At 34.4% G+C, this 12,529-nt stretch overlaps 1 protein-coding gene across 3 annotated transcripts in view; it reads right to left on the bottom strand.

Moving 5' to 3' along the window:
- The window catches only part of LOC145249629 (uncharacterized), a 245,894-nt gene that overhangs the window by 15,771 nt on the left and 217,594 nt on the right, over positions 1-12,529 (bottom strand). For all 3 annotated transcript variants that reach the window (XM_080111376.1, XM_080111375.1, XM_080111377.1), the window contains exon 3: positions 3,937-4,633. In XM_080111376.1, coding sequence (XP_079967502.1) covers positions 3,937-4,633 — 697 coding nt within the window. The remainder of the gene's footprint in view (positions 1-3,936; positions 4,634-12,529) is intronic.

Here is a 12,529-nt window from a genome sequence, read left to right on the forward strand (position 1 = left end):
ATAGGAACAGAAAATTTCCGACATCTCAGGCTACTGTTCACGAAGTACTGTCGTCCTGGAGAGCAGCTTTTTCACAGTTAAATAATAACATGCAGTGTGAATACACCTGAAGATGGTTGAAGGTTACATCGGTCGAAACGTTGTGAAAAAACAACCTAAACACATCCTTAGATCATTCGTAGACATTTATGCTGACGACACTACAGTCTATGGCAACACATCTAAGGCAATAAATGACCAAGTTCTCTCTGATTCTCTCTCCTCTGATCTTGAGCACGTAGTACAATAGGGAAAAAGGTGGCTGGTTACTTTTAATCCATCTAAAACCAAGCTTCTAGCTTTACATCATCAGCGCTCTGATCCCTATCTGCCATCAATTGAAATGGGTGGCTCTCGTCTTGGGGAAGCTCCATGTTTCGACAAGCTTCTGGGCTTGACATTTACTCCTGATTTGAAATGGAACACGTACATCAAATCTGTTGCCAAGGTCGCTGGAAAAATGGTAGGATCCTTCTACCGCTCCAGTAGATATCTCACTGCTGATGCAATTCTCTATCTATATAAGAGCCAAGTACGTCCACTGATGGAGTTCTGTCGTCATATCTGGACGGGAGCTGATAGAAGTATCTTATACTGCCTCGACAGAGTTAAAGATAGACTTCGTAGCTTAGTGGGTGATGCCCTATTCTCTTCCCTGCAACCTCTCTTCCACAGAAGAGCTGTTGCTAGCCTGTCTCTGCTTTATCGTTATTTCCATGGCAAGTGCTCGTCTGAGCTCTAATCTATGGTCCCCCCTGCCAAACTTTCACGAAAAACACCCATCTAGCTGAAACCACTGTCAATAATTTTCCCCACTCTTTATCTGTGCCTAAACTGAAACGTAGATTCCATGAACAAAGCTTCTTTCTTAGAACTGCACACCTGTGGAACTCTCTTCCGCTTGTCTGTTTTCCAGCTGACTACAATTTAGTTGTCTTCAAGTTCAACGTAAACAAATTCTTGATGAACCGTCCCCTTAAATAATCCAATTTACCAAATTTCTACTACTAACAATTACTAAGAAATTATCCCATTGACTACTCTACACTCAATAACCCTAATCCTCGAGTGGCTTCCGGGCCTTGATAAGTGGTGACCCCTTTGTAAAAAAAAAAAGATAAGAACAATAGTCCAAATAATACAAAAAAATATCAATCCCGATCTAAAACTTATGCATTCATCATATCATCTAAATTAGTTCTAAGCCGACCGATATTCGTGAATGCAAGCCTCAAGTGATGAGGCAAATTGGTTTTGTTGGAGTTTACGCTTGATACATCGAGGGTATTGCTGCAACTGCAGGAAAGAAGATGGGCTCTCTCTATCGTGTTAGAAGTTATTTATGCCTGAAAGTATCCCGTACCTCTACAAAGCCACCATTCGCCTATGTATAGAGTTTTGCTCTCACATTTGGGCTGGTGCATCTGCTACTCGTCTCTTACTACTGGACAGAGTTCAAAAGAGAGCCGCCAAACTTACAGGCCCCGAACTGTCAGCTAGGCTTCAACCTCTCCTATCAACGAAATGCTGCTTTCCTCTGCCTGTTTTACAAGTATTTTAATGATAGATGTTCCGACAGATTACAAGCCCTGGTACTCCTTCGACGTAAATACCCAACAAACCCAACAAGCAGAAAAATCTCACCCCTACACAGTAAAGATCCCCAGATACCAGAAAGCCTTCTACTCTAATTTTTTTTTTCTGAACTGCTAAACTTTGGAATTTCCTTCCGAGTTCCTGCTTCCCTGACTGTACTGGAATGCAGAAGTTCAAGTGTAATGTAAACAAACATCTTGCTGCTCAACTCCCCAACATAGCATCCCTGCAATTTGTGTCCCAGATAATAGTCCCCTACATCAAAGTGGAACTGTGACTTGTTTGGGGTGAAAATGCAATAAAAAACACAAGTTGAATATTTAAAACAAATGGAGAATAGGTTAGAACAATTAAAAATAAGTTGACTTTAAATAAAAAAGATGACGCAATCAGGTTCGGTGAACAAAGAAATATTTAACAACCGGATCGAGAAGAGTTAATTTTCAGTTACTCAGATATTCGCTTGGCGATAGATCGTCACTTTATGTTCTGAGAAGTCAAGAAGGCGTTACAATATAGTAAAGTAGCATTGCCACTCGGAGGACTATAGAAACATAGAACTGGAATAAAAGTTATACTTATAGTATAATCTGAAGTTGCTATGGTGTTTCTTCGCATGCACGTAGTATCTTTGTCACTGTGCTTCAAGCAAGTACCAACTGCTGACGAAAAAAAAGGAACAATGACCGCATGGCATGCCTCCTTGTCTGTGCACCACACAGGCATAAAAGTATGTGCTGAGGTTAGTAGACCGTTACCGAACCCACGCACATTATGTTGGCACATGGATACGTTATATACACCTATGACAATGAATCATACTTATACATACGTGAATAGACATGCATGAGTGATTGTATATAAACTAATATGACGACACATGACGCGTATATATTATAGATACATAAATATGACTGTATATATCGATATATGTAATATGACATCCGTCTGACAACATGAGGATAGCATAAAGTTTTATCTGGGTATTACTTCCCCATACTGTTAAATATATTACTTTACCATCTTGTTATATGTATATATATACAGAGAGAGAGAGAGAGAGAGAGAGAGAGAGAGAGAGAGAGAGAGAGAGAGAGAGAGAGAGAGAGAGAGAGAGAGAGAGAGGGAGTACTTCTCCATATTATATGGAGTATTTATAAAGTGGTTTAATTGAATCGTTGATAACTCAGAATCAGACGGAAATGTTAAATCAAGACAAAATAACGGCTCGCTATGTATTTTTCTCTTTAAAAACTTTGGTTTTCTAATGAGTTCACGAAGGAAATATCCTATATCGACATACAAATATCGGTTGTTAGCCTATGGACAAAACAGGTCTGTAAAATGTACTGAAGTTTTTGCCTTAGAGAAAAAATATTGGTAAGATGAATTAAATCTTAGACTTTCGAATCTAGCAAAATTTATATATATATATATATATATATATATATATATATATATATATATATTGGAACTTTCAAAATACGCATTGGATCCGTTTACTTCACTGCTACCAAAGACTTTCACTTCGGAATTTACCATACAATTTGGATGTGAAATTCAATATCCTTTTCGTTTTCAACCAATATATAATTTCCCTTACTCTATGATTTAAAAACTTTAAAAACTTTTAATTATGATTTTCTGTGTTTATTGTATTTAGCAAATTAGGTATACACCATTCATAATATTTGCTAATATTTTTTTCTCTGAGAAGATTGATAAACATCGAAAATCTATAGGTTAAGGAGATATACTTATTGAATTGTATTCTTTGTCTTGCATATAATAAAAATTCTAGATTTGAAATTTAACCATTTCACATCATAAAATTTAAATTACTAAATTATGATTTCTTTGCTCTATCTGGTATATTGAGCAATTTTTATTTAGCTGGGATTGTCTTTTTAAAATATTACAGCCATTAATATTTTGTAAGACCAATAATCACTGGATTTCCATACCAGTAGCATTACATTATTCTGAAGTATATATATACATATATATATATATATATATATATATATATATATATATATATATATATATATATATATATATACATATATATATATATATATATATATATATATATATATGAGCAAACAGTTAATGAAATATGTTAAAAAACACTTTGAAATGAGTTAAAAACATATTTAATTTGAAAAGGAAACACTAGATAAATGGATAGAGAGAGAGAGAGAGAGAGAGAGAGAGAGAGAGAGAGAGAGAGAGAGAGAGAGAGAGAGAGAGAGAGAGAGAGCATTTAAATGTTTTGAAATTGTATTTAAAACAACTTACTTGTTTTCTGCATTTTGTTGGAGTAAACTTGTTAGCAACGGTATAGCAGTGATGACATCCTTAATGTTACTTTCCTCCCCTTCTTGGGGAGGAACAATCTTTGTTCCCTCTCCAAAAAGATTCTTTTCGCCCCGCTGCCATAGGTTGCCGACACTGAACTGTAGTTTATTATTCAATCCTTCGTTATGCCGTTGTATTTCATCTTCGTATTTTCCATTTCTTGTATCAATGTTTTTGTTTTTTTCTTTATTGTCACGTGACCGAAAGCCAAGTTCACGAAGTCGCTGAATGAGACCCCGGTTTATCGGATTGAGTGTAGAAGGCTTGGTATGCGGCAGTGCTGCTTCACCCGGGGGAACCTCTTCATATGAGTTCGAATGGGGTGAGAGCGCCTCGCCAGTGGAGTTAGAGACGTGCAGTGATTGAAGAGGTCGATAAAACTGTTGGGATTTTCGAACGTCTAAAACAGGCCATACCTCTTCCGAAGGATCGCGTGATGTAGCTGTATTTTGTTGGCATTGGTCGTAAGCAATTGGACCATGAGAATGACGACTGTTCACTATTACGGGTTGTCGATAATGGTATCCTCCATTGGCTCGACCAAACGAACGACACTTAGCAGAGTCTGTTAAAGAGTAGGAGTGATTGGGATTGGAGTTGACAGAACAACTGCTGCGGGGAATCCAAACGTCGTTTTCTGAAATTAATGAAAGATGTTATATTACCATTGTGAACGCACTTTTGAAGGAACCGACACAACTTGTTTTAAAATGAAATTATGTTTATTTAATGGTTTATTTAATTATGTATTTTTTTATGAAAAAGAAAGAACCAAGGTTTTCAATAAGTGAAAACAAAATTTCAACGCTTTATGAAACCAGCCAAACATCAAAGTTTACTGAAAAAATATTGAAAAAAAAGAAAAAAAAGAAAACGATAATAGCATTTCAAAAATTGTAGTAAGGCTAAAAAAATAATCCTAGTTTTCATATTATAGCCACCCGTGTTCTGTATCTTTCTTGCACATGTGGTCGCCATTTTATATCCTGAGTTATCTTCGGTAACATGGACGATGGTTGGAATAAAAAAGAGAGACGACAAGAGTGAAGCAATCACACACACACACACGCACACACACACACACACACACACGCACACGCACACACACACACACACACACACACACACACACACACACACACACACACACACACACACATATATATGCATGATGCTAGTTGGCCGTTGACCTCCCTCCCCAAGAAAGGCGGGTTCGTACGCCCTTTTAAAGGTCTTGTTTTTAATATTCTGGAAGACTAGCTACCATCCTCACCAGACAGGCTGGTGGAGGAACCGGTTTAGTCGCCGGTAACCCGACCATGCAACAGGTAGTACTAGGTTACATGGTACCAGTAGCATATGGCAATAACTTTGTATGCATATGTATATATATATATTTTAAGAACTTTGTACTAATGTACAGGTAACCGACATTTAAAATTTCTAGTGTTTGGACCAAAAATTGGCGGAGGAGTTTGGTAAAGTTTTCAAAGCTCAAATTGTTGAACTTTGACCCTTAACAACAAAATTTTTGGCCAAAATCCGATTAAAAAGATTTTCCCACATCTCAATAACCCTTTTGGTAAATCTCGAGTCTGTAGACTAAAAATTGACAGAGTCCTATGCTAGGGAAATGTGCACACACACACAGACAATATTACTTCAATAGATATAATGGATAGATAAATTCACAATTAATCTCAAACCCAAAATTATTTGCTACTAATTTACTATTATTATTAAATCCAAACTTATTCACTATTAATTCACTAATAATGTCAATCCAAAATTATTTGCTATTAATTTACTATTGTTCTCAACTCCAAACTTATTTACAAATGATTTACCATTAATCCGAAACCCAAAATTATTTGATACAAATTTACTATTACTCTTAAATCAAAACTACTGCTGATCTCAAACCGAAAATTATTTGCTATTAATTTACTATTGTTCTCAAGTCCATACTTATTTACTAATAATTCACTATTAATCTCAAGCCCAAAATTATTTGCTATTAAATTACTATTACTCTCAATTCAAAACCTATTTAATATTAATTCATTATTAATCTCAAACACAAAATTATTTGCTACTAATTTATCATTTTTACTACAAAACTTATTTCCTAATAATTCCCAGTTAATCTCAAACCCAAAATTATTTGCTACTTATTTACTATTGTTCTTAACTCCAAATTTATTTACTCTTAATTCACTATTAATCTCAAACCCAAAATTATTTCCTATTAATTTACTATTACTCTCAACACCAAGCTTATTTAACACTTGTATTTCTGCCTGGCGTTGCCCTATGTGTGAATATACTTTTATGTAAAATTTCAAATGTTTAGACCAAAATTTATTTGAATAATTTCGTAGAGACCGCAGAAGTCAATTTATTTTACGTTTGACCCATATTTTGACCCCTTAACATTTATTATTATGGTCTAAAATCAAAACACAAAGTTTTACCCATATCCAAGTTACCTACATTTTAAATTTTAAGTCTTTAGACCCAAAATTGGCGGAGGTGTTTGGGAGAATCTGCAAAGATCAACTCTTTAAACTTTAACATTTTGGCAGCCAAATCCTTGCCCCAAAGCATATTAAAATGCTTGCCACATGTCTGAATACCCGTTATATACAACTTCAAATGTTTAGACCCAAATTTAGCTGAGTAGTTTGCTGGACACTGCAAAGGTAAAATCTTTTGAACTTTGACCCCTTGGTAGCTCAAATTTTCGACTCAAACCAATTGAAAAGCTTGCCCTATCTCTCAATACTCTTTATGTAAAATTTCAAATGTTTAGACCAGAAATTTGCTGAGTAATTGTAGACACCGCAAAAGTCAATTTAAAAAAAAAAATTGACACCAATTTTGAACCCTTTACATTTAGTTTTTGGGGCTCAAATCAAATTATAAAGTTAGATCCATGTCCAAGTAACCTACATTTTAAATTTCAAGTGTTTAGACCCAAAATTGACGGAGAAGTTTAGTAAAGGTTTCCAAGGTCAAATCGTCGAATTTTGACCCTTGACAGTCAAATCTCTGGCCGAAAACGAATTAAAACGATTTTCCCAAAACTCAATACCCCCTATGTCAAATCTCGAGTCTGTAGACCGAAAATTGACATACTTATTTGGTAGGGAAATGCACACAAACAGACAGACACTCAGACAGATAGAGAGACATTTTCATTTATATATATATACTAGCATTTCGGCCTGGCGTTGCCCGGGTGTTTGGAGGTGTATGTTGAGCAAAAAAACAAAACAAAAAAAAAAAAACGGTCAATTTTTTTAAACTTTGACCCCTATTATAACCCCTTAACATTTATTGTTTTGGGCTCAAATTAATTTATTAAGTTAGATCCCTGTCCAAGGAACCTATATATAAAATTTCAAGTGTTTAGACCCAAAATTATCGGAGGAGTTTGGTAGAGTTCTCAAAGGTCAAATCATTGAACTCTGACCCCTTAACAGCCAAATTTCTTCCTCATCTTGGTTGTAATAGTCACAACGTTTAGGCCGTTTTGCCCTCCAGCCTTCATCAGGTGTTTTGTATCGAACTGGGGAACCATTTGTTAGGAGTCTCAAACCCAACCCTTTATTATTATTACGGGGGTACCGTGTTCGGACTCCAGCTAGGCTCTGGGACATAGTTGCTGATTCTCTGTTTTGAATGATACTTTTCACTGCCTTCGTTCAGGATTGAATTCAGCACCTTTGGGTAACTGTAAACTTTGATACAACGTCTAGGACCACTCGGCCATATGTCACTGGGACAATTCTTAGTTGGTTTTTGTTAATGTTAAACTTATGTTGTTATTCAAGGTTTTCTCTCTCTATCAGAGGTGTCCAAATTGCATTCAGCTCTATGCTTGGTTTGCTCAGTAGGTTGTTATGTCCGAGCATGTGAGCTGTTTTTTTTAAAGTTTTCTCACTTTCCAGTGGGTCTCTCTGTTTATTATTTTTACTTCATCCCCCCTCTCCATCCAGACATGGTTGCTAGAGACAGCAAAGGGCATTTTTTTTTACTTTGATCCTAATTTTGACCCTGCAACATTTAAATGTTTTGAGCTCAAATAAAATTAAAATATCTGACCGATATCAAAGTAACCTACATCTAAAATTCCAAGTGTTTAGACCTAAAACTGCCTGAGGAATTTGGTAGAATCTGCAAAGGTCAACTCTTTCAACTTTGATCTCTTGGCAGCAAAATTTTCACCCAAAAACAGATTAAAAAGCTTGCTGAAAGTCTGAATATCCTTTATGTAAAATTTCAAATGTTTAGACCCAAAATTGGCTTAATAGTTTGCTAGAAACCGCAATGCCAAATCTTTTGAACTTTGACCCCTTGGAAGTCAAATTTTCAATAAAAAAAAAAAAACGATTAAAAAGCTTGTCCTATGTCTGAATGCACTTTATGTAAAATTTCAAATGTTTAGACCAGAAATTGTCTGAGTAATTTGTTAGAGACCGCAGAGATAAAAAATTTTTAACTCTTACCCCAGTATACCCCTTAATATTTACTGTTTTGGGCTCACATCAAATTATAAAGTTATATCCATGTCCAAATAACCTATGTTTAAAATTTCAAGTTTTTACCCAAAATTGGCGGAGAAGTTTGGTAGAGTTCTCAAAGGTCAAATTGTTTAACTTTGACCCTTTAACAGCTAAATTTATGGTCGAAACCCGATAAAAAGATTTTCCCAAACTTCAATACTCCATATGTCAAATTTTGAGTCTGTAGACCGAAAATTGACAGAGTTATATATATATATATATATATATATATTATTTACTATAATAATTATTAAATGGCCACAGACACTAGTGTTTAATCCTTTCGGGGTACTCCATTTTCTCCACTTTATAAGAGTAAGATACGCCCTAAAATGGAGTACTGCTACCACACCTAAAATGGGACTATGCAGAACACTCTTATCTTCTGTTTTTTACCACCTTCCTCTCACAGCTTTCCTCTCACAGAATAAACAGTCAATCCTGTCGATTTCCATTGGACCGATAAAATCCGCTTTCTCGATCAGGATCCTTTACAGGGATAATTAATGTGCGAATATCGCAGAGATTTAAAATGAAGTTGGACATTTTCTGCTCTGTGTAAATTTTCTTCCACTCTTTACCTACAAGGTATATTTGTTTTATTTTTTGAAAATTGAATTGAATTACAGGACTCACAGCAAAAACTCATTTTTTTACCACGATTGCAAATAGCGCTCTTTTCTTCCACGTGCGTATAACATCAAACGGAATTTCCATAAACAGAACTTATTTCCGCAAACGGAACTTCTTTCCCTGAACTTTCCACCGGCGAAACACATTACCACGGACTGCTTCCCCGCAGACCGTCTTCAAATAGAATGTTGACAAGTTCTTCTTATTAACAATCCTCATAGGAGTTCTCATTCTATTCATCCTTTTTAATTCTCTCATCTTAGAGCGAGACGATATTTTAAGTTTATTTCAGTTTTTAATTATTAGGTATAATAAAACATATGCGGCCGAACTAATATTTTAATATTTAACCGATTATGTAGTTTTCTTTGTAATATAAAAATCTCAGATATTTGAGATCTAAAAAAACAAAATCAATTTGTAAAACGAAAGGAATAAACCATATTAAAATATTTTCATTAAAATTTCATTAAAATTTTTTCATTAAAATTTTTTCATTAAAATTTTTTCATTAAAATTTTATTTATAAAAAAATTCGGAAAAATATTTTGTTTTTTACACAAGTATTGCAAATTTTATAAAAATTAACTGAATATCTAATTCTCGTCAGAATTAAAAAATAATATTTTTTATCCTTTCAAAATTGACGAATATATTTCACATGTTACTCTGTCATAAACTGCTGACAACAACACACCAGCTTGTAATTGAACAACGCAATCTTCAATCATAATAACCTCGTTTGGTTGCTGGTGGAAATAAAGTAGACAAGAGAAAAATGGTTGTGTAAGTTTCCAGAATAGCTAAAAATAAGGAGAGTAAAAATAAATATACAACAATTAAATGTTACCAAAGGCAGGCAAGTTACTCTTCTACTCACACGGAAAAGTTTTTTTTGTATAGTTAGAACGAAAAGCAAAATGGCGGTTTCATTCGAGCCTCGATAATGGCCCCAAAATCGAAAATTAAACATAATACTGATATAAACACATCTAATAATTGTCACCAATCGTAGGAAAATGTAATATTTTACCAGTATTTTGTTTAATTTTCGATTTTTGAACAATTATCGAAGCTCGACTACAACTCGAATGAGACTACCATTTTTTAAAATTCTAACTCGACAACTATCCTCATTTTAAACTAAACCACACTTTAAAATAAGTTAAAGCACAAGAAATTATTCCGGTATAAACTTAACTTGCCTTTGGTAACATTTATTTGTTGTGCATTTACACCCTGTTTAGCTTCGTTACCTATTCTGGAAAATCATATATTTGAACGATAGAACGATTAATCGATAATCGAAAATATCGAAACTTTTGGGGGCATGGAAAAAAATTGTAGCCTAATTTTCGATTCCTAAAATGATTCTTTTAATTTTTTGTGTGTGTTTAAAACTTAATTTTTGTTATCGATATAAATGAAGAAACAATAAATATTTAATGATTTTAAGCTATCAATAAAAATAGGATCTATAGATTATAATAACATTTAATTACGATGTAAATTTATAAGCCCGCTAAGGCAGAGATTATGCTTTTGTCGAATTCATTTCTCAGTAAGGTTGCGTATAGCTTAGTGTCTACATCTCTTAACCAACCCTCACCAAACTTGATTAAAATATCGGTCATGGTCTATTTTAGAACTAATTTAATATTGGAATGTCCAGATCAACTGTCTACTTAACTGAAACGGTGAAAGCCACAAGTTTTTTCAGTTTGGAAGCGAAGTTTTAGTTTAGAGGAGAGAGTTTTTAAAGTCAGTTTGGATTTGCTGACTGACAGAGATGTAGCAGAGATATAGCAGGGATGGTTCGTCGAAAAAATCCTTAAGACTTTTGTAGATTTGAGAAGCATCCTAGAAATTAGCTACTCAGATTCCCAAGCCGAGAAGAAAGGAGAGCCTCTTCTCGAAAACTCACAATCCGAATCGATATTACCAAATAAATCAGAAAAACTTGTTTCATTCGACGCGGTCACAGAAATACAGAAAAAAAAAAGAACAAACTAGTTAAAATAAAGCCGACCCAAAGTTAATACGAGCAAACATTGAATACTCCATCTCCCTTCTTATAGAAGAACAAATACTACAGTACCCCGCGTGGTTATGTTTACAAAAGAGAACAACCGCGACATAATTCGTTGATTTTATTTTTTTTCACCTGTTGCATTATCTTTTTTCCTCTTGTTATTTTTTCTTTTTCTTTCGTTAATAGTTTCGACGAGCAGAGACTCTTGTATTGTGTTTCCATTATTTTGAATATCGAACCTAAAAGCCAAAACAAAGTCTTGTGTCAATTTTTGTTTTTCTCTGTTTGAAAACGATTGCCGACAACACTCTTTTCACTTGATAATGAAAAGCTGCCCAAGCTATTGCCATCCTTAAGTAATCTGAAAACCTGGCCTATGTAGCTGATACTTACGGAAATCTCTTTGCACAATCTGTGTGACCATGTTTTATGTTCTGATGTTTTCATGAAATGTTGAAATGAATTGCGAAGTATCTAAAGTGTATAATAGAAAGTTATACCTCTAAGAAACTCTTTATTCAATCTATATCGTGTCTTTGAAAGATCATGTATGGAATTGTTTAGGAAGTTGTACCAAGAAGAAGAAGAAGAAGAATAAAATAGAATAAGAAAGAAGAAGAAGAAGAAAGAAAGAAAGAAAAGACGCACTAAAAAAAAAAAAAGTAACTGACCGCCGGCTAGTTAAAAACAATGTCACTGTCATTGGCGTGAAAGGACTAAATCCAGGCAGTGTGAATTATAATGTATTCCGAGAAAAGAAATAAAAAAGGGAGAAGAAACCAATTCGTCTGAGCGACGATACATGTGTGTAAAGCCCCCTTTATAAAATTTATATATAAATTTATAATTGATAAATAAATGGAAACGTTTTGGAAATCAAGTCAATCTTTTTTGAAAAAGGGCCAGAACCGAACGTCTAAACACAAATACGAAACATTTGTCTAGGAGATAAAAACAATCATTGATTTAAAAACAATAAAAAATAAAAAAGAGAAATTTGGCGTCGCTAATGACATTCAGAGAGAGAGAGAGAGAGAGAGAGAGAGAGAGGGAGAGAGAGAGAGAGAGGGAGAGAGAGAGAGAGAGAGAGAGAGAGAGAGAGAGGGAGAGGTGGAGCAGGCACTTTTCTCCCTCTTTCTATGAGCTTTTCTGGCTTGTGCTTCGTTTGCATACGCATCTTTCTTTATATGTTAGCTCTGTTAGTTTTTATTTAAATTACACCTTCCTTAAAATTAATTAGCAATATATAGTATTATCACGTAGCATTTTGTTGACATTAATATTTCTGAGATAAATCTTT

This window comes from Euprymna scolopes, chromosome 28 (assembly GCF_053919585.1).
Source record: "Euprymna scolopes isolate OS-2025 chromosome 28, ASM5391958v1, whole genome shotgun sequence".
Lineage (NCBI taxonomy): Eukaryota > Metazoa > Mollusca > Cephalopoda > Sepiida > Sepiolidae > Euprymna > Euprymna scolopes.